We start from the raw sequence: 25,848 nt of genomic DNA, 5'->3' as shown, positions 1-25,848 counted from the left end.
CTGCACACCTCTATTGGTGGCAACTAGGCCCCCAGACCCCCGGCGCATCCCTCTCCCACCCCGCACCCTCTTCCTGGGTCCCGCTCCCCACCCGCCTCCCATCCCGCCCATCCCCGCTCTGATTGGGCCGTGAGCCCTTCATCACTGGTCCTCCCAAGGCAGCCCTCTGCCCGGCAGCCCCAGCGGCTAAGGGCCCCATGGCCAAGGGCGGCTCCAACAGAGGCGGCTCCAGGAAGTGTCGGCAGATGTCCGCAGGGGACGCCAAGGAAGCCAACAACCAACAGACACCACCAAAGCCGTGAGTGTGGTATGGGTAGGGGAGTAGAGCAATCACTCCACTCCAGAAAGCCCATGCCACTCTATCTTACTAGACGGAATTGTGAAAGTTAGCATGTCCACTCTAGAACTGTGAAAGTTAGCATGTCCACCCTAGAACTGTGAAAGTTAGCATTCCACTCCTAGACGGAATTGTGAAAGTAAGCATGTCCACTCCTAGACGGAATTGTGAAAGTTAGCATGTCCACTCTAGAACTGTGAAAGTTAGCATGTCCACTCCTAGACGGTGTTTGCGAAAGTTAGCATGTCCACTCTAGAACTGTGAAAATTAGCATGTCCACCCTAGAACTGTGAAAGTTAGCATGTCCACTCCTAGACGGAATTGTGAAAGTTAGCATGTCCACTCCTAGACGGAATTGTGAAAGTTAGCATGTCCACTCTAGAACTGTGAAAGTTAGCATGCCCACTCCTAGACGGAATTGCGAAAGTTAGCATGTCCACTCCTAGACGGAACTGTGAAAGTTAGCATGTCCACTCTAGAACTGTGAAAGTTAGCATGTCCACTCCTAGACGGAATTTGTGAAAGTTAGCATGTCCACTCTAGAACTGTGAAAGTTAGCATGTCCACTCCTAGACGGAATTGTGAAAGTTAGCATGTCCACTCCTAGACGGAACTATGAAAGTTAGCATGTCCACTCTAGAACTGTGAAAGTTAGCATGCCCACTCCTAGACGGAATTGGGAAAGTTAGCATGTCCACTCTTAGATGGAATTGTGAAAGTTAGCATGTGAAAGTTGCATTTAGAAAGTGTGCCCTACAGCCTCTCCGTCAAGCTTAGAAATGTGCCCAATAGCCTCTCTGGTAAATTGAATTTAGATGTGTGCCCAAGATCCTCTGTGAAAGATGCATTTAGAAGTGAGCCCAATAGCCACTCTGTGAAAATTGCATTCAGTAGTGTGCCCAATAGACACTCTGGAAAGCTGCATTTAGAAATGTACCCAATAGACACTCTGGAATGCTCCATTAGAAGTGTGCCCAATAACCTCGCTGTGAATTTAGTAGTGTTCCCAATAACCACTCTGTGAAAGTTGCTTTCAGAAGTGTGCCCAACAACCCCTCTGTGAATTTAGAGGTGTACCCATTAGCCGCAATGAGAGTTACATCTAGAGGTGTGCCCAATAGCCTGTCTGGTAAATTGAATTTAGAAAGTTCCTAATAGCCTCGCTGGAAAACTGAATTCAGAAGTATCCCCAATAGCCTCGCAGGAAAATGAAGTTAATAGTGCGCCCAGTAGCCTCTCAGTGGAAAATTGAATTTAGATATGGGCCCAATATCCTCTGTGAAAGCGGCATTTAGAAATGTGCCCATTAGCCACGCTGTGAAAGCTGCATTTAGAAGTGCTACCAATAGCATCTGTGAAAATTGATTATAGAAGTGCATCCAATAAACACCCTGGAAAGTCTCAAGTAGAAGTTTGCCCAATAGCCTCTCTGGAAAAATGAACTTAGAAATGTAGCCCAGTAGACGCTCTGTGAAAATTTGTATTTAGAAGTGTACCCAATAGCCTCCGCGAATGTTACACTTAGAAGTGTGCCTAATAGCCTCGCTGATAAACTGAATTTAGAAATGTTCCCAATAGCCTCTGTATGGAAAATTGTACTTAGAAGTTCGCCCGGTAGCCTCTCTGGGAAAGTGATTTTAGAAGTTTGCACATTGAAAGAGCATATAACCATTCTTACCACACCCCACGCTTACTCTCTCCTTTACATCACCGCTCAACTAGAACACAGAGATACTATGACACCATTCGGTATAACTGTTCCCATACGAACATCCACCGCTTACTCCACATCATTCTATGTAAACACTGCTGGTCTCACACCCCCAGCCAGGCGTTTTCCTCAGGCCTAACGCAGCCACATCCGTTCCGGATAAATCCTGCCAGAACTAACACATTCTCCTGATCTCTCAACCACCACACCTACCAATAAGAATCAGCTATTACATGTGTACCGCACGAGCTGCACACATATCCGGTGCACACACGCACCTTTTGACTCTCCCTACTCTCTCTACTGATCTGAACTTCGGTTCCCAAGGGCGTTCAACCTACCAGCGCCTTCAGACCATACCAATGGTATATAAGGCGCTATATAAGTGCAAAATAACAATAACAATGCGCGTAAGTTGAGTGTGGTTATTGTATCGGTGAGAGTTCCCATGTGCAGTTGAGATAGGTAATGTGTTGTTTGTCTATTGTTGCAGTGTGGTGAAGTACGTGCGGATAGCTCTGCGGAAAAAGTGGTTGTGTGGGTTTTGGTGTGAAAAGTGTATGTGGAAAGTTCAGATTTAAATAATTTCGAGTTCATTTTTTTTTTCTTCTCTTTTTTTACTTAAAAAAATGAATATCTCATTACGCATTGCGTGTCTGTTCTTTGTGTCACATCTGCAGTTGACCTTCGAGTTTGGCATTGTAGTTTGTCCATCTAATTGGAGGGTATGATGGGGTGGCAGTTTTACTTTGTGTTACTTTATGCGTTTGTGTACTTGAATGAAGTACACATTTTCTCCCACTCTGGTGTTAGATGTGAAGATTACAGGATTCAGCTCCATTCCTGTCCTTTTCTATGTCAGTGGTCCTTACCTGCCTATGAGTCATCTGTAGACTAGTGGTAAGTGGGTATTCTATGCTCCCTCTGCACTCAAGGTCCCTCCGAGCCTGTTTTGAAGCGGGCTCCTAGTCTAACTAGGCTTCCGCTATGGCATAAGGTGTGTGTGTCTGTGGCACCCTCCCCCCCCGCCTTCCAGTTAGGCGAGACAAGGTAGGAAGTAAGGGATGGTGGGTTCCTTTCTGGGGTTCTTTTTTCCCAGTGTGTATGCGTTTTCTAGTAATTTCCTTCTTGTTCCGGGTTAAAGAACCAAGTTTTAAGTAGTTTTCTGAATTGAAGATGGTCTCTTGTGTTACGTATATGTTTCTTGGTAGCTCATTCCATGTTTTTGGTGCCAGGTGAGAGAAAGACAATCCTCCAAATTTTCTTTTGTTGTATGATTTTGGTTCTAGGCGGATGTCGTTGCTTGATCTGAGAGGTCTTGTTGGGTGCTAGATGTTTATTTTCTCTCTTAGAAACTCTGCTCCTTGGTTGTGGACTGCTCTATGCGTTATGAACATTGATTTGAACTTTATACATTGTTTTATTGGTAGTCAGTGTAGCATTTTCAGTGCCGGTGTAATGTGTTCTCTTCGTGGTACTTTGAGCAGGAGTCTGGCCGCAGTGCTTTGCATGCGTTGCAGTTTTTTAAAGAGACGTTCTGGCATTCCTAGGTATAGGCTGTTGGCATACTCTACTCTGGACCTGATGAGAGCAATGATGGTGCGTGTTTTGTGGGTGAAAGAGAGGAATGGTAGTATCCTTTTACTGCATGTAGGAGGAAGAAGCATTTCTTGATTATAGCATTTACTTGTGGCTCTAACGTTAGTTCGTTGTCCATCAAGACTCCCAGGTGCTTTACTATCGTCGATGGAATTGGCGCTGTACCAAGTTCGATTGGCCACGGGATGTAGTGATTATTTCCCAATTTTTGGATATGATCATTATTTCTGTTTTGCCCGGGTTCAGTTTGAGGTTGTTTGAGTTCATCCAATCGTAGAGGTCTTTGAGGCAGCCCTCCAGTGATGTGTTTTCTTCCTGTGTGTCTTGTATTTTGAAGACTATTTGCATGTCGTCAGCCTAATCGTAGCATGTGAGACCATGTCTTTTGATGAGCTTGATTAGTGGAGCCAGGTATATGTTGAAGTGCAATGGGGAGAAAGATGATCCTTGTGGCACTCTGCATGTGGATTCTCTTGGGCTGGATCTGAAAGGTTCAATCCATACAGTTTCAGTTTGTTTGTTAGGAAGGATTCAATCCATAGTAGAGCAAGGTCGGTGAATCCTATTTTTTCCAATCTTCCGATGAGGATGCTGTGGTCGACTGTGTCAAATGCTGCAGAGAGATCCAAAAGTATCAGAGCTGTGCTTTTGTAGGAGTCTGCATTTGCCTTAAAATCGTCCCAGATTGAAAGTAGTGCTGTTTCCGTTCCTCTCATTGGTCTGAAGCCTACTTGTGCCGGATCCAGCAGTAGGTGTTCTTCTATGAATTCCTGTGTTATTCTATGGATGTATGTTTTTGAGCAGTTTTGTTGGGTATGGGATGAGATGTGTCAGTAGTTGGCGAGGTCCTCCACGTTGCCTGATGTCTCCTTGAGGAGTGGCTTGGCGTATGCTGATTTGAAAGATTGTGGTACTTTCCCTGTTGAAATTGATTGATTGATTGATTAGGTCTCTGTAGTATTCCTTGGGAGCTCCTTGTGTGAGGATTGATTTGTGTATATCTGGGGGGCAGGGGTCCATGGGGGAGCCTGCTTTTGTTGCTATTGTTTACCAGCTTGACGAATGTCTCGACTGATATTTTGGGGGAAGCTTCAGAGTTTGTTTTGACGTTCCCCGGGTGGGTGTGTTGCAAGTTGAGGTTGCTTGGTCTGCTTTCTATGATCTGTTGGCTGGTGCTGATTTTGTTTTTGAAGTGGTCTGCGGGGTTGTTGCATAGTTTCAGTGAGGTTCATTCTTGTGTATAGGCGGCTATAAATAAAATATCATATTGTATATATATCATATCAGTGTGTTGTAGCAGCAGGGAGGGTTTCTCATTTCGTTTATTATTTTAAACAGTTCTTTTTGGGTGTTGGGGCTTTGGTGATTCTGTTGTCGAAGTACTTCTTTTTGGCCTTTTGGATTTCTTTTTTTGTATGAGCGGATTTGTTGTTGGAAATGAAGTTTCTTGGCCCGGTCGTTATTTATCCTCCACTCTAGTTCTAGTTTCCTGTTTTTTCTTTTCATGGCGCTGAGTAGCGGGGTAAACCATTTTGCTGTCGCTCTTTTGCATGATGGGGTGAAAGGTTTTTCCTTGGAGATCTCGTCAATTGTTGTGGTGATCCAGTTGTGAAGTTCCCGGTGGTTTGTTGATTTTCAGTAGTTCTGTTAAGTTGCTGTTTTTGATGGTTCTCCTGTTTCTTTTCATGATGGTTGGCAGATTGTTCGGTTGCTTGGTTGTGGGTGTAGCCAGCATGATTACGAATGGGATGATGAGGTGGTAGCTCCAGAGGATCTGAATCAGAGGCGCTGTGGTGATGAGGTTTTTGTTGGAGAAGATTGCGTCTAGTGTATCTCCCGCCCCGTGAGTTGCTCCTTTGACTAGTTGATGTAGTTTCATATTCTTTAGTTTCGCTAGTGATTTTTACTTGATTGTGGTTTCTTCGTCAAACCAGATGTTGAAGTCACCAAGGATTATCCGGTGTTTTTCTTTGATGGCTAGGCTGGCGATTGCTTCTGTGAAGGCGTTCACGAAGGTTGCACCGAAAGTCAGTAGTCTGTATATCAGAATTAATTTGAGGTTTGTTTTGGGGTTTGTTGATAGGGGATGGATTAGAGATTCACAGTTCATTGTGCTTAATGGGTCTTCTATTTTAATTTGTAGGTGTTCCTTGTAAGCTATTGCCAGTTCTTCTCCAATTTTAATTTTACAGTTTGCTTGCGCGCACTGAAGTTGTCAGGGAGGCAGTTATGGAGTGTGATTTTGTAGTTGTCGTCTAGCCATGTTTCAGTTATGAATAGGATGTCGTAACAAGGCATTGTGACATATAAAACATGAAGCAACGCAAAAAATATATCAGAATAGTTCCACCATAGAAAACCTATACATTTCCCATCCGTTACTGGTGTCTGTAAAACCTTTTATGTAAAGAAAATGAAAATATACCCCTTTTTAAATTGGGAAGTGGTCAAGTGGATCAAATATACAAAATAGTGCAGCATTTGTGATGATCCTTCCTTTGACTCATGGATTTCTTATAATGTTAGATCTTACATCATAAAACTGATCATATTTTCCATAATAAGATCACACAATTTAATGTTACTTGAACGCTATAATAACCGATTGCTGCAATATGAAGGACGCTATTTTTCTGATGGGCGGGAGTGGCTGGGTAGGAGCCTCTAGGCGCAACTGCTTAGTCTCCCTGGCCTTCAGGAGAAATGGCGGTTGCTAAAAGATCTCATAGACCTTCCCAAGCATCGGGGACCACACAGGTGTGTGGCTGCACAGGTTTTGGACTGACAGTTAACATTTGAATGCAAATATAATATGTAGGTTATAGTATCCATTCGAGCAGGGAGAGAGTGGAAGGTGGATAAAAGATGGAAGGAAGGGAGGGAATCTAGACACATGAAACCATAAGCACTGTGCAACATCTTGGACAACTGCTGTGTGAGGCCTCAGACTGTTGGCCTGTGTGATCTAGCGCATAACACTGCAGTCTAAACATGCACGCTCTGCCCTATCTGAGTAAGTAATACTTTATTTCGGTGTACACCATATACATAGAACATTTTAGTTCAAAACCAAATGTAAACTAAAAACACATTAAAAGACAACAATTGTTAAAATATGCAATGTAGATTTCTAACGACCCATGCTAGTAATAAAATGCAAAGGAAGAAAGCCTATGGCATTTCTTATCTCCATACACATGATATGGCTATATACTAAAGTGATAAAATGAATAACAGTTTATATGATTATGTCAGAATGTTTATCAGAACATATCATATCATGAAGTATATATATTTCTGATGTTTGTTAATCTGCTTAGAATCACATGCTGTGCATAGGTCCGACATCCAGTGGTCACTGCGGAGTATTGCATTTTGTTTTTCGTAGTCGAAAAGGGGACGTCGACAAGGCGTGTCTGTACACTATCCCTATAGTGACGTGCGTTGTACCCACAATCCCTCACGCGTCGAGGTCCCTCAGATTGTTTTTTTCCGCCCAGTTTCTGGTCGCCTTTCGCGGAGCTCCTAGAGAGACATTGCTATACTTACCACGGACCTCGGTCCTTTTGTCATAACTTAATATACTGATAACGATCCCTCCCCCTCGACGTTAGCTGTGAAGCTGTTTCTCCGCCGAACTGATTTTCGACGGAGAGGAAGAGCGGAGGAGATCCTTCGGCGCTGCCGAACACGTGGCCTGGCCTCGACGGCCAACTTACAGTAGGGAGAGTGGGGGTTAGAACTTGGTCTCTTCTCTTTGAGAATGTCTTTCTTTCTCCCTTTTCTTTCCCTTGGGGTTGTTATCGCCAGCTATTATTGCCTCAGCTATGGAGAGGACACCATTTAAGTTTTGCCCACGCTGCAGGGGCAAATATACTTGGAAAGATAAGCACAAGCTCTGTAATCGTTGCTTACCCCTCGATCACATAGAGATCAGCTGCGCAGCCTGCAAGCTCTTAAAACCCAGGACTCTTAAAGAACGTAGGGTTAAGAGGTGGGCGGACTACGCGATGTCGAAGTCAGTTTCCTCACCCGCTGCCGCTGTTACTGAAAGTGACGAGGAGTGCGATAACTCGACGTCCGTTACGGAAGTCATGAACCCCCAGAAGGAGCGCTCCCGCTCCTCGTCGTCCGTCCCCGGCCCCGACGGGCTCGGCTCACGCCCTGCTTATGGGGATGAACACCCCGGCGACAAGGACGCACACAAGCCCCATAAGGCTAAACACACTACCCACGGCTCTTCTTCGTCGAGAACGAAGGATCCATCAGCGCCGAAGGGGACGCAGGGCACTCCGGCGTCTACCGCAGACCGTAAAGGTCACAAGCCCCACCCGCAAACGCAGCCGCGACCAGCGATTGGGCTTCCATCTAACACGGCCGCTACCCCAAAAACATCTGACGCAACGCTCCATAGAGCGACCGTCGAGGCACAACGCGCAACGCACACAACGTCGACACCAGAGCCCTCGACGGACAAAATCGTGGCCGAGAGCCTAGCGAGAATTGTCGCCGAAGACAAACGTACGCGGACGACAAAACAAACGTCGAATACCGCGTCGAAAAAACACAAACGTAGCCAGGAACTGCCCCTTTCTCCAAAGGACGCTTCCGAACTACCTGAAGGCTTTTCAGAAGGAGACGGGAACCTCTTGTCGACGTTGTGGGAGCGTTCGAAACGATTCGAAGGCGAAAACACTAATTTCCCCCCTCTAGACTGTTCAGGGGTACCCCATGAGACCCTTGAAAGAATCCATTCTTGCATGGAGAAAATGGAAAGGTTTCTAGGAAACCAAGACCCACCCACTCACAAAAGACAAAGAGAATGGCCACAGGATGACCCTAGAGTCAAGATTCCTAGGCTGGTTGACCTCACTGAGGAGGAGCAATACCTCCAAGAAGATGAGGAGTGTTTGGGTGGAGAAGAAGAGGTAGAACTTGAGGAAGAGGGGTTCGAAGAAGATCCTTACACCACTGCTACAGGGTTTGAAGAGGATACAGCTACCTCACAGCCCTGGCATTCACCGTCAGTGCAGCCTTGGCAATCCCCATCAGTACATTCAGACCCTGATGCCTTTCTCCCTTCTCCTCTCAAGGATTCACATGGGAACTCCTCTCCCATAGATGACCAACCTTCCCTCAATGCACTATTGCGCAAGGCAGCAGCGCATTTTGAGATTGATACAGGGGAAACTCTTCCAGACATTCACTTTGTAGAAAAAGTCATCAAAGAAAAAGCCCCTGTTAGCCAATCTATTCCACTCCTGGCTTCTATTAAAAGAAGAATTTCTCCTTCCCTTACTAACCCAGCTTTAGTAAGAGGGGTCAACCCTAGAATAGAAAAGCTCTTCAGCCCTTCATCCTCTGACCCTTTATACATCAGAGGACACTCTATTCCGGACTCCCTTGTGGTTACCAACACAAGAAAAAGAGCAGGGGTGCCACTATCCACTAGTGAAGCACCTCCAGACAAAGAAGGCAAAAAACTCTACGCACTGGGGAAGAGAATCACGACCTCCGCCGCCTTCTCTACTAGAATTGCTAATAACAACTCACTTTTAGCTAGCTACGCAGATGCACAGTGGAACAAGCTGCGCAGCGAAGCAGAGGAAGCACCTGAACCTCTGCGTTCTCGCCTGCTAGCTATAATATCAGAGGGCACACTGGTAAACCAGGGCATCGTTAAGAACTCCCTAGATGCCGCTGAGACGGCTGGCCGCTCCCTAGTGCAGGGAATACTTCTCAAGCGCCACGTTTGGCTACGCAATTCAGGTTTTAAGCCCGAAACCCAAGCCTCCCTCATAAATAAACCCATTGAACAGACGCATCTGTTTGGGAAAGCAGTAGATGAGGCCCTAGAACATGCTAAAAAAGAGTTTGATACCATCAAGACTCTTGATCAAATTTCTAGGCCCCCTAACAGGCGAGGCTATGGTAATAAACGCTCCTTTCGTGGCCAAAGACAGCAGCAGAATCAACAACAACAATATTACTCTGGCTCCAACTGGCCCACCAACCAGGGTAACACCCAGTTCAGTCAAAGAGGCCAACGCCGTGGTAAAGGAAGAGGTCGTGGCTCCAGCCCCAGAGGTTCCACGCCCAATACCAGCAAATGACCCGAAAATTCGGGTCCCCTCCCATGCATCACCGGTCGGGGGCCGGCTAACATCGTTCCTTTCAGCATGGGAGGGAATCACGTCAGACCGTTGGGTATTATCCACCATAGCCCACGGATACTGCATCGAGTTCAACGGTTCCCCGAAGTACAAACCCCCACGGAACCGGCGCATGACACTGCAACACCTCTCCATTCTTCTTCAAGAGGCGGAAGAACTACTGAAGAAAGAAGCTATAGAGCCTGTCCCCCTATCACAGGTAACAGAAGGTATTTATTCAGTGTACTTCCTTGTACCCAAAAAGGACTTAACCATGCGCCCTGTATTAGATCTGCGCCCAGCGAACATATTTGTCAAACCCCAAAAGTTTCGTATGGTGACCTTACAGGAGGTAATCCCACTGTTATCACAAGGGGATTACATGACAACACTGGACATGAAAGATGCATACTTTCATATTTTAATGTTGACATCGCACAGAAAATACCTCAGGTTCAAAATAGAGGACAAACACTACCAGTTCAGAGTACTACCCTTCGGGATAGCATCTGCACCAAGGGTATTCACGAAAGTACTGGCAGTGGCAGCGGCCCACCTGCGCAGATTATCCATCCCGATATACCCTTACCTCGACGACTGGCTCATAACAGGGGATTCTTACGAAACATGCTTCTCCAATACCCAAAAGACCGTAGACCTTTTGTCCCAACTGGGCTTCTCCATCAACGAAAAGAAGTCCAGCTTAGACCCCAGCCAAACCAAACAATTCCTAGGGGCTCTAATTCGAACAAAGGACGGCCTCGTATTCCCCTCCAACGAGAGGGTCCAAAACATGCTGTTTCAAATTCCCCATTATGTAGCAGGCCGAGAGGTGACGGTACGCAAAGCAATGCGCTTGCTAGGGATGATGGCGTCATGTATTTATTTGGTACCTCACGCGCGCCTGCGCATGCGCCCAATGCAAGAGTGGCTCTACAGCCAGTGGTGTCAGGCCAGCGGACAATGGGACGATCTAGTGGTGGTCTCGCAGGCCTTGGTTCTCTCGCTACGGTGGTGGACAAAAGAAAACCTGTTATTAGGGAAAACTTTTGCCACACCCGCAGTGGAAGCCACTCTAACCACAGACGCATCCCTTACAGGATGGGGGGCTCACCTATCCCATCAGACGGCACACGGAGTGTGGACTCCGAGTTTAGCATCCAAGCATATAAACCTGCTGGAACTACTAGCGGTGTTCAAAGCACTGAAAGCCTTTCAGGAACACTTACAAGGAAAGACAGTGATGGTCCTCACAGACAGCACCACAGCCATGTACTACCTCAACAAGCAAGGGGGCACTCACTCTCCAGGACTGTCCAAGCTGTCCCAGAATATATGGAAGTGGGCTCTCAAACACAACATGTTCCTACTATCACAACATGTACCAGGGGAACTCAATCTGCTAGCAGACAAACTCAGCAGAGACTTCCCCCTGCCCGAAGAGTACGAATGGCAATTGCACGAAGACATCGTCTTAGACATCTTCACGCAATGGGGATTCCCGGAAATAGACCTGTTCGCAACCCTGGAGAACTCACAATGCCAAAGTTACGCCTCCAGGTACCCCCAGAACCAGTCCAAGGGGAACGGTCTGTCGATTCAATGGTCAGGGAAATTTGTTTAGGCCTTTCCCCCGACTCCCCTTCTCAACAAAGTGATGCACAAGATGCACCAGGAGCAGGTTACCATGATACTAGTGGCCCCAATGTGGGCACGGCAACCTTGGTTCGCTCACTTGATGGAGATGTCCCTATCTCCCCCAGTGAAACTTCCCTGCCCGTACAACATGCTGTCACAAGACAAGGGCAGGACACTGCATCCATGCCCTCAGACCATGAACTTAGCAGCCTGGCTCCTGAGATCATAGAATTTGGACATTTACAACTCCCACAGAGATGTATGGACATCCTCAGGGAAGCCAGAAAACCTAATACTCGACACTGCTATTCTAGCAAATGGAAAAGATTCGTTATCTGGTGTAGAGGTACTAGCATCAACCCAGTTGACTGCTCCCCTACTGACATTATTCTATACTTGACCCATTTACTGGATTCAGGTTTAGTGTTCAATTCCATTAAAGTCCACCTAGCAGCACTCTCTGCATACACCACTTCCCAACTTAAAGTGTCGTGGTGGAAGATACCAGTTATCAAAGCCTTCATGGAGGGGGTAAAGAGGATACACCCTCCGATAGCTAACCCAGCTCCCGGATGGGACTCAAATGTGGTACTTTCCAGACTCATGGGCCCTCCCTTCGAACCCATGCACAAGGCAACTCTTAAAGATATCACCCTTAAGACTGCTTTCCTAATAGCTATCACCTCCATTAGGAGAGTAAGTGAACTACAGGCTCTTTCTGTACTAGACCCCTTCGTAACAGTTCACAAAGATAAAGTGGTTCTACGCACACACCCAAGGTTTGCACCTAAATTCATCTCGAAATTTCATGTAAACCAAACTATAGAACTACCAACGTTCTTTCAAAACCCTTCCAGCTCGGGAGAAAAAAGTCTGCATACACTAGATGTACGCAGAGCTGTCATGTTCTACATGGAAAGAACCAGACCACTGAGAAAAACTAATCAGTTCTTTGTCTCGGTGGCAGCAGGAAGAGAAGGAGATGCGGTCTCAAAATCCACTATATCTAGATGGATTGTTCAATGCATCACTCTCTGTTACACTCTTGCTAAGAGAGAACTACCCTTCAAGCCAAGAGCACATTCCACTCGAGGCACTGGGGCTTCCATAGCATTCATTGCAAATGTTCCCCTTGAGTCCATCTGCAAAGCGGCTACCTGGAGTTCTGTGCACACCTTTACAAAACACTACTGTCTAGATGCACACTCTAGATCTGACTCCCAGGTGGGACAGGCAGTATTAAGACATCTTTTCTCTACTGTTCCTTCTCATAACCCACCGCCAACTCCGGGTACTGCTCGCTAGTCTATGCACAGCATGTGATTCTAAGCAGATTAACAAACATCAGAAGACAATGCATTACTTACCGTAAAAGCATTTCTGATGGTTGTATCTGCTTAGATTCACATGCGCCCACCCTTCCTCCCCGCTCGGATGGAAGGAACATAGACTTCCTTTATATCTCTCTTTTCTGTACTCACTCATGTCTATAAGGCTCCCTCAGGGCAGAAAAATACAAACAGAGGGACCTCGACGCGTGAGGGATTGTGGGTACAACGCACGTCACTATAGGGATAGTGTACAGACACGCCTTGTCGACGTCCCCTTTTCGACTACGAAAAACAAAATGCAATACTCCGCAGTGACCACTGGATGTCGGACCTATGCACAGCATGTGAATCTAAGCAGATACAACCATCAGAAATGCTTTTACGGTAAGTAATGCATTGTCATATATTTGTTTTATTATTGTACTAATTTCAGATGTGACTTTTATGAAAATAATTGTAACAGTTGTAGAGGTTTTGAGGAACTAAATACAACTATAACAATAAAAAAAATACAAAATAAAAAAAATCCTTTCCAAACGCTTAAAGAGGCGATAACATACTCGCAGAAATCATTTACAAAACAAACATCAAGACATGACAAAACAAAATTAATTGCCTTCAGAACCAATCTTATATTGTTGCAAGTACAATGTCCTTTGAGCCACTGTCGTCTTGGGTCTAATAATCTTGTGCAAATGAACAAGAAATGTGGTAGATCCTCTATAGCGCCACAGTTAAAAGTACTGTACTTAGACCTAAACTGCTACGCCATACAGTCCCTTAAAGGCAAAACATTTAATCTCAGCAACAATGCTATCTGAGGGAAAAGTCTGTAGAGCTCTTTTGGTAAATATGTGCTTTGTAAACAACCCTAAGCCTGTTGAGCTCTGTAGCCTCATGACTAGATGTGCTGGTTGAGCATGAAAGATCTGTTACTTGGAAACAATATGTAACCTGCTCCCCCAATAGCACAGTAAGCAGTAATGGCACAATGAGCAGCCCCGCTCAGTCATTGGGTTTCCAGGAAACTCCCAACATAGCAGTATCTGGTCAACAGAAACTTTTATAACATGCTTGATACCGAAGAGGTTTCCAAGCACTGCGCCGGAATTTGAACCTCTGTTGCTCTGCGTCGTCTTGCTTCCAAGACGAGGCGTTGCCACTGAGCTATACTAACCGTAGTATCAGAGCGCCTAGGCTTTTTGTGGACTGCATACTTTGCCCCCCACCATAGGACACCCACAACTTAGTTTGGTGGAAAAAATAAATGAGTGAGGCGGGAGGTAAGGGGATGGAAAATCTGTAAATGGCTACTACAAACACAGCTATGGAGGTTGCAACGGGGGGGGATGTTTTGTGATGGCATGGGCTCATGTCAGTTCTGTTAGGTGGACCATGGTTCTGAAAAAGGGAAAAGGCAGATATGTACTGAAGTGTTGTGATAGTTGGGTTGTGTTTCCAGGGCAGTTTTGGAGAATTATAAGTTAGTACCCAATATAACATTGAATGCATACAATACTTTTTTTAAATTTTGAAAATCTAAGTGAGGCAGCCACATTCACCAAAGTAAGTAATTTTTGGGTATTTCATAATGGAAATAAATTTGTGAATCGAAATTATCAGACTGTCATGACCAGCAGATATTTGACTGCCATTCTTGTTTGATTTAATTTTAATACCAGGACTCATGGATACAACACCTGTGGTTTCATTCAGCATTAAAGAAGAATCATCGACTTATTCCAAGGACCAGCAGCACTCGGCTGGAAGAGGGACTTTAGGTAGGCCCGGAGATCCTTACTTTGTATTTGCTGTTCCATGATCTGAGTTGTGCCTTGCCACTTGCTCAAGCAACCATTGCCTCCACATGGCCTGCAGGTACACACTGACACCCTTATCCACCCATCTGGCCACAGCTGACTGACTGCATCATGTCAGGGGGACATCTTAACACATTTTTCCGTAATAGGTTTTAAGAGGTACAGGGATTGGTGAAGTTGGGAGGGTTGAACTGAGGGTTGGCAGATACCCCCATAAAAAATGCTGCTGTATAATGAAGTAAGTTGTCCCATATGGGGAGATGCCCCAGGTTAGTTACCTGAAGACTTAGTGGCTTGTTTACAAGGCTAGTGGTAATGATAACAATAGGTGGTAGTTCAGATTTTAACACCACCTCCCTCCCCAATCCCCCCACCAAGATTATGGAGCTGGATGTATTTACTGAAAGCGGTAATCCTTTAGAAAATGACCTTCCAATGTGGTCGAAAAACACATTAAAACATTTAGTTTTTACCTGCATCCAAAATGTGACCTGCCACAAAATTGTTTCATTGGAAAACAAGGTTCATGAATGGAGAAGGTGAACAGATCATGTATTCTTTTGGGGAGTTCACAATTTCCACAGCAGCAATTATAGTTCTGCATTATTTGTCTAGGATGATGAGCACTGCTTTACCTTATGTTTGAAAATAAATGTTTCCTCCGAGAATAATTTCAGGTGTCACTGCGATGTTACTCAATGTATTGACCTCAGAAAGATGAAGGGCTGGGTTTGGCATGCAATGGGATTCCAACTTGAAATGCATTCTGACCCACGTGAGAGGCAAGCACTTAGCGCGTAAGCTACACTCCTATGTCTACTGTGATGAATCCCGAGATGTCGTCACTTCTCCCCGAGGGGAGGGGGGTCCGTTCCGATAAGGTAAGGGAGGCTGAAGCCACTACCCGATAGTCCCCCTGGGGGTCGTACACAGTGTGACGATCTCATGGGGAGAGACTCCCCCTCTTGGAACAAGGACTAACATCTAGGGAGAAAACAGTATGACCCCCTAACTTACCCCTCCTAGCCCTAGATATACTGAACACCCCAATACAACCCAGTCACCACATGTACATGTGTAGGGCCAGTGACATTATAACTACTGAGGCAAAGAAGAGTACAGGCTACCAACTGGAGGCTGGTAGTACCAGTACTGAGACAAGGAGATGGTGCAGCACCATGAAGAATGCAGCAAGAACTAAGGGTGAGCATTCATGTGGTTACCAAACAACTATTGACATAAAAACCAAAGGAGGACTACAGAAATGGTCGAACCAATCCCGGGGCAGCAAGGGAAGTAGCTGTCAGACGCGGGAGATTCGAACGAGTGGGAGACCGTCAACCAGAGATTCAAGCAGAAAGTGTCCCGAGAGCTCCACGACCAACGAGCACAAGCAGACCGCGGCGATGCATTGGAAGAACCTCTAGAATAGACGGTTGCAACTGAGTGTAGGAGGCCGGCCCCAGTCCCAGAAAGAGCCACCACCATGCATGAAGGTCACAGAAGGTAATGAGAAGCACGGGTGGGTCGTCAGGGAAAGTTGGGCACCGCCAAACTCTTTCATGACTCCAAGGTACCGGGTTGGCTAAAGAAAAGCCCCACAGGTTCTGGGACCCACAACCAAGATGGAAAAGCATTTAAGAAAATCTTCCTCGGCACAGAGGTCGCAAAGAAACCACTAGCCCCAAGAGAGGGGTCTGGGACCCAAACTTTCAGGAAACGAGCATTAGAGGGAATCTCCTTCAGCACAGTATTATTGAGGGAACCATTCGCCACCAGAGAGGGGGTCTGGGATCCTCGACAAAAGGAAGCAACAGAGAAAGACCCTCTTCTTCGTGGCAGTACTTGGCAGGAGAGTGAACCAGGTCTGCCTAAGATGAGATACGGGGGATGCCTGGGTTTGTACCCTCAAAGTGAAACTAATTCCTGAGGAAGGGTGTTATTCCCCCTGATGTTATTGAACTGTGAAACCAAGTGAAAGAAAGGCATGGGGAAGGGAGTCATTCCCCCTGGCTGTTTGTGTGGAAAGGCAGTGAAAGCCAGACATCAGGAGAAAGGAGCCATTGTCCTGGTGGTCGAACCTGCAAGAAGGACCAGAATAGTGATCCAGGGGAAGGGAGTCATTCCCCCCTCTGGAGTGAAGAAACGGTTAACATTCTGAAACAGAGTGCTATAGGATTGGCTGTCCTTTATGTGTGAAGGGAAGGGAGTAATTGCCCCTCATAAAGAACTTGCAAGACAAACCACAACCAGTAACTGTGATACCCAGTCAGGAGAAGGGAGTCGGTCTCTTGGTCCAAGAATTTGGGTGCAACCTTTAGTTTAGTTATAAGTAGAAGGGAGAGAGATGGGGACTTTTTTGACATAGGACGGTGGACTATTGATATATACAACATTCTGACGACATCCTTAGTATTTTAGTTGAGGCAGGGAAACCCTTCTTAGAGATGGGGAATATTAGGTTTTCTTTTTATTTTCTTGACTAATAAAATTCTTTAACAATCACTATGCCACTCGTGTGTCGGTCTCCTCGTTCTGCAACCTTACACTATGTTTGGGTAATTACAATAGGGTGTTTTTGATTTACTGGTAAGGGCTCTCATTCAGCAGGAGGCATATCCTTTCCCACAGTAGATTTTGGGATTTTACTGTTCTCCACCAGAGGGGGTGGCTTATGCATTATGCGCTCATGTGTCCCTTCCTCTGCATACATTGGCAGTCTTTCCCAGCGTGTAGAGTACAGGAGTATTTTTGTTCACAACCCTAAAAAAGAACTTTGCATCAGCTGTCCTGCCCAAGCCTTGACTCCACTCTCTCCCAGCATGTTTGCTTCCCTTCAGGGTGGTCAAATTTCTCCACTCGAAAGGATGGTCATTTGTTGGCAACTTCTTATGGTCTGTTCTTGCTGAGAATGTTCGACTGTGCACCGGCATGCTCACTTCTGGGATTCAGGGACTATTGTCTGTGCCCATCTCCACTACCACATTCACCCGCTCCCCAAACAGAGTCTTACCTCTGTGTTGCGAACATTTACCTGCATATAGGGCAACGGTGTGCCCAACATGTATGTATTTGTTCCTAAAATGTAACTTCATCAAGGACTTACCTGATTAACTTACCTGCGGCTTCAGGACATCTTCCTTACTGCACACATTTAATCTCCATATTAAGCCTGCTTCTTGTGTAACCCTGCCCCCAACGACCGTCCACATCTCTGTTGTCAATAATCGTCTTTTTCATCTATGGTTGTCAGTTGCTCCTTCAAATCACAAAGTTGTCATCATGGCATGGAATACAAAAATCCTGTGATGGGTATTTTTCTTGGGATTTATTTGGAGTGAGGTAAAGAGTGGAGGACCAAACTGCTGACTAACTATTCACGAGTCCCATGCGTTTTAGTACTCTTTTCAGTGGACAGCATGTTGCATGCATGCAGGGTCTGTTCTTCTTTCCATTAAAGGTATGTGCCAACAGGTGCCAGCTTGCAAAGTGTTGATGACTAAAATTAATTCCTGGACTGGATTAAGGTGGCCCTCATGGCATGAGATCAACTTGTAACTCTGGGAGGAAGTGTTACCCTTCATTACAGAAGGCAGAACTGTGATCATGCAACTCCTGCATCCAAAGTGTATTGCCAGCGCAGCACCGCACCTGGAATGATTTGGAATAGGGATATCTGGACCCGAAAAGTTGCTAGTCTTCACCTCACCTTTGAATGCACTGGGCTTAATGGGTTTCTAAGCAGGACAAAATGGATTGTTGCGTAGAAAAGAGCTGATATGATGGATAACAACATCGGGACTATCCGACTAATTAGAGCAAGCTGGGGTAGGTTTACTTTTTTTTTTTGTGTTTGGTTTAAACAACCATTTACAAAAGCGAATCACAACTAAATACTTCCATTAAACAAACAAGGAGGACATTTCAAAAAGAAAAACAATACCAGAAAAGAAAAAAAAAAAGGAAATGCAACATATTACCACTAATAGACACATTGCAAACATAGCACTAATTATCACACATAAAACCAGTTGTTATAAAACAACATTTAAAATTAAACAGCAATTAAATGGAAAACCTTTCCTATAAAATGTTCCATTTATCCTAAACACTGTTATGATTACTATGACAATACTCTAACTCTACAAGCAACAAACCCAAACAGTCATTTCAGATTTTTTGAACGAAAGAAGAGAGGAAAGACCTGCATAACATTTAGGCATGAGGAGAGAATAGTTAATCAACAATATTGCAGCTGGCAAGCACCTGCACAACTGCAACTGTTAAAGGATTATGAACACCAGCAATTAAACAGTCCCAAAACATTTCTGGTATGAAGTTAGCACTCAAAATACCAAATCTATTGAACAGTCGAGATCTGACTTCACCGGTTCCTTGGCAGTCCATTAGATGTTTCAGAGTTTGAGCTTTCGGGTTCGAACAGCTTTCACATAGCTTTAAGGCCAGAGCCCCTTGACCTCTTTGTGCCAGGACTTCACCAGTTCTTGCTACATTTAATCGGATTTTGTGCAAATTATTCCTTATTTTCCAGTCTGGAAATGTAACCAAATAGCTTGGAACGAAGCCCAGATTCTTTTCTTCAACTATGAATTGATTGGATCTTGTTTTGACCTGCATCAAGTCAATTGTAGAGCTCCAATCCATTTCTGCCAGCTTTTTTTTGGCCTTACAGGGATTATGTAGCAGTGTATCCAAATCTTTACTTGCCTTTTGATAATTCATCGTTAGCCCATTCTTCCAATTTTCTCAGACTCTCTGAGCTGCCCCTCTCAGAATGCTCTCTAATGTTCCCGTATAGAGAATTCCCCTGTGCAGCTGAAATAAGCCTAAAGAGTGACATCAGCTTCCATTCTGCAATGATTGTTAAGGAACTTAACCCTAGTTCGAATCTGAGGAGCCTCATTGAGACACACATGGGAAGACTAAGAACTCTCTTCCACATCATACACTCCCATTTCTGCCAGTCTGTGTGCCACAGGAGGGGTTTAGTTTCAAGCCCATAAAGTATAACTGGTGTACCTTTTCCTTTGTAGAACCAAATCAGTGGCAGTATAGAGAATTTACAATATTCTACTAGAATTTCTTTCATCTGGGCCAATAATGACAAAGTTTTGTTTTGTAGATCCTTTTCCACCTTGCGATTCGCAGGAGACGCATATATTTTAAAGCCCAGATATATCAGCTCTTCTACTCTCTCGATTTGCTGACCTCCTATCTCTCAATGACTGTAAGGAATTCTTTTACGACTTTGTCTAAACACCATAATTCTTGATTTTTTTGGGTTGAGGGCTAAACCATTCTCCCTAGCGTAACAGTCCAGTCCATGAAGTAATCTCTGGAGTCCCACAGGAGAGCAATCCTACTGTTACTACATTTTTACCTAAACTGGCATCAGTAGCGGCCCGTCTTGCTGCATCCATAACTTTTAGATTCAAGCTGTGCTTGGGTGGGCATATAAAGCCAATCCTGATAGCCACATCTTGTGTTTCTTACTTGTGTCTATATTTGTTCACGGACCAAATCAATCATCCGCATTCTAATCATGGTATGCCGATGATATAGCACTTCTTTTCTTTTTTTTTTATTACTTTTTTTCAATATATCCAATGAGATTGTAATTTTACTCAAGGACCTTACAGTTTCTTCACTGGTAGTTTTAAAAAACACATTTGAAACCTTCCATATTCCACATAACTCCAAGAAAAAAAAATGAATTGAAGACGTACAATTAATGAAGTGGGTTTCCATTAACTGAAATTCAAAATGTGTTTCTCATTTTTAAAGAGTAATATTACCAAATTCTCTTCTACATTATAATAGCATGCTTTATTGCGAATTCAATGTTAGCTTGTCAACAGGAATGATCTTTCTCACTCAGGGACAAAGGAGAACTCGATGGAACATCATTCTGAAGACCGAAGACAACATAACACTGTCAATTCGGGTACAGTTACAGGTACTTCTAAATTGTGGGAATTCCACAACAGTGATTCAAATTTAATTTTCTTAAATTGTAATTGTTAATTTAAAAGTTTTCATAAGCTAATTTCTTTTCTTTTCGAAAAAAAAATGTACATACCCTGGTAATGTTCTTTCTGATGGATGTTCCTCCCACCGATTACTCACTTTAAGGATTCCTCATCTTAGATATTTAGTTTCCTGCTTTGCAGTTCTCAGAAATAAATGTCGACACCTTAGGGCGTCATGTAACGTCAGCATCAATGTCCCTCAACAGTTTCCATTCCTGCTCCAGGACGTAATGTTGATGATGGTATAAATAGCACACATCACATTCCATTACCTCAGTTCCTTGTTCTTCTTCTGCCTGTTCTCCGCCGTCTTGAGGAAAGTAGTGTAACCTCGTAAAGGCATTGAAAGAGAGAAGGAATGATAATTTGCTCATAGTCAGAGTGGTAGGATGGAAGGGAGATGAGAAATCGTGGGAGGAACATCCATCAGAAAGAATATTACCAGGGGTAAGTCATTTGTTCTTCTAATGGATTGTGTTCTCCCATGGATTCTTCATCTTAGACTTCCAAAGCAGTATTGGTGAAGGAAGTGGGAAAGCGGATTCTCATGAGACTCTAATTCTAGCCCATGACATTTTGAAGAACCACTCTTCCAAACCTGAGAGGTGCCTAATGCAAGGAATGCATGGCATCAAACAGTGAAGACAGACACAAGTGACCACAGTTCAAGGGTGTTTATTGAACTTCATTGGGTTCTTAGAACACCTATCTAAACCTAAATCTACTAAAAATGGGAGCAGGTTACGACCATCAAATAATAATAACGCAGTCCTAGTGGAGTCTATCAAAATAAAAGGGCCTATACTATAAACCTATTGCCCATCCTTACTTTTAAATACAAAATGGTGTGGGATAAAAATGTATGCAAAAGAAAAGTGTTCATGAAATGATATGTCAGGATAGTTGAGCAGTTGGCTTCCCTTCCCCACGTTTTCAGCACGGGGCAAGCCGGCATGTACAGGCTTTGCACACACTCTGGCTTCTTGGCCACGAGGTAACAGTTCAACACATAGGTATCAGGGCCTTCCGCCAAAGTCTCTCTCGAAATGACACTCTATTATTGCAGTGGGCGTGATGTAACAAACAAAACACAAAAATTCCTATTCTTTTTCAGGGCTTTCACTTTCACAAGTTGAAGACTGATCTCCCTCCTTTGCGCTCGGACCACGGATACCCCTTGTCCGGGCTCAGATCCTTTTTCCACAATGTTCATAGCTTGGACTCCCTTGTGCAAGCTCAGACCACAGCTCTCCCTTGTTCGGGCTCAGATCCCTTTTGATACCAGAATCAAAGACTTTGGAATGTGCAATGGGTTTTGCTTAAACCGTCGCAGGACCACTTCGATTCACTTCACATCAATCTTCTACTTTTGTTTCTATTATCAGGATACCGTACAGAGACCTTCGATTGAGCACATTCATAGTGCCGGACCACTCTGTCATCGATATTGTGTCTTTCCTTTTAATGTTCAAATATTCACCAGCAATTTAGCTACGCTTGCGCCTTTCATCACATGTGTTTAACAATGTTTGTTCCAGCGCCCGTTTTACAATGTTGCCGCTTGCAACCTTGACTTGAACACAGACCGGTCTGGCATTTGTCTCCCCAACTCACTGTCTGTGTTTTTGTCTGTAGCTTCTTTGTTCTTGGAGCTAAGGACGATACCATGGCTTTTTCTGCTCCTCCCTGCCTTGATCAGTTACGCGGGAGGATCCTCAGTATCTCTGACACACAATGCAGGATTCTTCAGCCTGGTTTCCTGGTCTTACATTTTCTGCTTTCAAGGTTTCTTAAAAGTAACTGCTTTCTGCCGAAAAGGGCAAGGGTGTTGCTCCTCTCACGGACCTCTCATGCCTGGCCATCTTTCTCCCCTCATTCAGCTGCCAATTCGAAACTGCTGAACCTCTGTATGTTTTGCCTTGCTCGGTGTGTGCTCTCCTGCTCCACCTTTTATACGTGTGGGGGAAGTGTAATGGAAGTCAGGTGTGAGTGATTGTCGATAATTGCCTCACCTCGCCTGACCATAGTATTGGGACATGTCCGGTACACTGCTTGGGCGTGAGTTTGTTTTTCTCCCAGAACATCTGTTTGTGTAAAAGTGCAGGAAAAGGGGATGGGGGAGTAAATATCCTATCGAGCAGGATGGGGTAAAGGTGTTACAGGGAAGAGAGGGATATTGCGTCTCACCATCTGGTAACCCACTGCCCGAAGACCCCTCACCCAGGTGATCCTCCCGCACTGGTCCACCCCCAGGATCTGGATTCATTGGCGATGGCCGTACCCTGGCCATCTCAGAGAGAGATCCGCGTAGACTAGTGGGTGAGACACCTTCTGGTTTCTCACACTAAGCAGTAATGTTTTGAAAATGTATGGCGGGAGGCCACGTTGCAGCATTGGAAATGTCCATCATCGTATACCTCTTAGCAGAGGTAGTGCTCTCCAAGGATCAGGGACTTCCTTCCCAGCGATGGAGTAGCATTCTGAAATACACAAAATAATCCACCTGGAAAGAGTCTGCATGGTAACTGCCTTACCCAGCTTGTGACCTGTGTAGCCAATGAACAGCTGATCATCCTGTCTGAAACTTGCCTTTCTTGCAAAGCAAAAAATAAGAGCCCTCTTCGGATCAAGACTGTGCAACTTCTCTTCATCCTTAGAAGGGCGAGGATGGGGATAGAATGCTGGTAGTGTGATCTTTTGGGATAATTGAAATTCGGAAACCACCTAAGGAAGGAAGGAAGGACGAAACCTGAAAACCTTTGCCTTGGAGAATACAGATCGTGGCTTGCCGGATAGGGCTTGCAGCTCCCTAACCCTTTAAGCAGAAGTGATTGTCACTAAGAAACTGTTTTCCACGTTAGTAACCTGAGAGGACAAGAGTAAAGTGGCTCAAAAAGTAGTCTGATCAAGAATGTACGAACTAGGTTTAAATTCCAGGACAAAACCAGAAAAGTAATGGGCGGGAATGTGTTAATCAGTCCTATTAGAAACCAGTGGAATTTTGAAATAAGAGCCTTTCTCTGACATACATTTAAAGATTGAGAGTGACACAAAATATCCTTTAACAGTAGCCACCTGCAACCGTTGATGGGCAAGGTGCAGTAAAAAGGAAAGCCATGTGGGTGTCTTGCAAGAGAAAGGGTCAAAAACTTTCGAACTACACCAGCTGCAAAACTTGCTCCAGCAGCAGTGATAACGAGCTTTAGTTGCTGGTCTTCTAGCCAAAAGCAACATTTCCATAACATCTTCTTTATATCCCACCCTCTCAGAAACGATACATGTAGATTCAGTGTTCTGATTCCTGGGTGAAGAAGACGGCCTCCCTCTTGCAAGAATCAATCCACTCTCTGGGGAAGACGGCATGGAGGGCAGATGGACATTCAGAAGATCCGGGTACCACATGCTCCTGGCCCAGTCCGGAGCAATCGGGGTCATGGATTTCTCAAACTTCCTCAACCTGCTGAGGACTTGAGGGATGACAGGGCCTGGCAGAAACGCATATAGGAGTAGAAAATCCCAGTCTACTGCAAACGCGTCCCTTAGAGCGCCTCTCTGGGGAAATTCCCTGGAGCATGAAAGTCGGCAAGTCCTGTTGGTACTGGACGCAAACAGATCCGCTTGAGGGGCTTCCCTGTTTCCAGAGGTCTAGAATCTCTAGCAGGACCTTCTGAGTAAAATTGCACGTGTGGGAGATCGTGCTCTGCCTGCTCAGAGTGTCTGCCGTCGTATTCTCTTTTCCGGCTAAATGAGCAGCCGATAGAGATCCAGTTTCCTAGAGCCCAAACCCAGAGCCGCATCATGTCTTGGCACAGTGGTGGTAACACTACACCTCCTCCTTTGTTAAGGTAATGCATGGCCACCGTGTTCTGTGTCATTATCAGGACGTTCTTTCCCTGGATGCAAGGCTAAAGGCCATCAGCACAAGTCTGATTGCCCTTCGCTGTAACAGGTTTGACATCATCATATTTTATTTTAATGCATGTCATAAAACTTGCAAAACACAGATACATTACAATCATAAAAAACATAAACACATTTGTTAAGCCCTCAAAGGACAATATTACTAATGCATAAAATCATTCTAAAAACATGAATATCTAGATTTGCAGATAAAAATACCTATTTTTGTTAGTGTATTAAATCTAACACGACATCGCATTTCTAAAGTGCTTAGTGCTTAATGACTTCAAATTTAAGTGTCAGCATTCTTGGATTCAATTAGGTCCCTATGCATAATTTACATACACTAAAGTGCAAACACGGCTCTAACATACATACAAAGTAATAGCCTCCAAATCATAAATCAATGCACTTTGACCTAATAGTCAAGCCCTATACAAGACTTTAACAACTGCAAAGGTTACATTACTTTTGGTGGTCATGTTACAAAAGAAAAGTGCATCTTAAACCAGTCTCACATTGTGCTTCCTCAACATTTGCTTCAAAAAAGCAGATCCCAGCTGAGCATAATTTGGGTAAAAAAAGAGAAAATGCTCAACTAATTCTCTTTCCAGGCAGCATGCAGGGCACATCAGAGACACGCACTTTCCATGCCTGTTGGTTATAAGCTAACGGTAAAATACCAAACCGTAATTTCAAGAACAATATGCGCTTGAGCGAAGGGTAATCTTATCTACATAGACTTCATATCCAAAATTTGATTTACAACATATATGAATACTAGCAAGGGTATGGCTACTGCAATATGCAGTAACCTTGTCATGCAAAAAAATTCAGTGTGCTGAATTAAGCATAGCTTTCAAATCTGCTACAATACTATGGGAGTTGCATACGGAAGCACTCGAAAGCACGCTGTTTGCTGGGAAGGACTTGTCTTTTTGGAACTGTATGCTGACACGGACGTTTTTCATTTTGCCAGACTGGACGCCGCTTGCTGAGCGCTGAATCTACAGTGAAGCAGACGTCCTTTACAGGCACACAGGAAGCTGCCTGACCTATCTGGGCGGAAACTATTTTCTGATTGGGCTCTGAACGCTAACCTCACCCTTGTGTCCGCCCACCTAAAGCCCAAAAGCAGTGTGTGTAGCGCACCCGCGCGCGCACATGGAAGCACTCGAAAGCACGCTGTTTGCTGGGAAGGACTTGTCTTTTTGGAACTGTATGCTGACACGGACGTTTTTCATTCTGCCAGACTGGACGCTGCTTGCTGAGCGCTGAATCTACAGTGAAGCGGACGTCCTTTACAGGCA

At 44.8% G+C, this 25,848-nt stretch overlaps 1 protein-coding gene across 3 annotated transcripts in view; it reads left to right on the top strand.

Moving 5' to 3' along the window:
* Positions 1-25,848, top strand: part of LOC138467536 (zinc finger protein 583-like) — a 304,181-nt gene that overhangs the window by 218,986 nt on the left and 59,347 nt on the right. The window contains exons 6-8 of one of the 3 annotated variants that reach the window (XM_069607646.1): positions 14,451-14,549; positions 20,488-20,565; positions 25,518-25,711. In XM_069607646.1, coding sequence (XP_069463747.1) covers positions 14,451-14,549; positions 20,488-20,565; positions 25,518-25,543 — 203 coding nt within the window. In that variant the 3' untranslated portion in view covers positions 25,544-25,711. Of the gene's footprint in view, positions 1-14,450; positions 14,550-20,487; positions 20,566-25,517; positions 25,712-25,848 lie in introns of those variants that run through there. The other 2 variants (XM_069607644.1, XM_069607645.1) reach the window with 2 other exon arrangements.

The sequence above is a fragment of the Ambystoma mexicanum genome, chromosome 4q (genome assembly GCF_040938575.1).
Source record: "Ambystoma mexicanum isolate Mex_15411 chromosome 4q, UKY_AmexF1_1, whole genome shotgun sequence".
Taxonomy (NCBI): Eukaryota; Metazoa; Chordata; class Amphibia; order Caudata; family Ambystomatidae; genus Ambystoma; species Ambystoma mexicanum.
The sequence above is the reverse complement of the archived record's forward strand: the minus strand, read 5'-3'. Positions and strand labels throughout refer to the sequence as shown.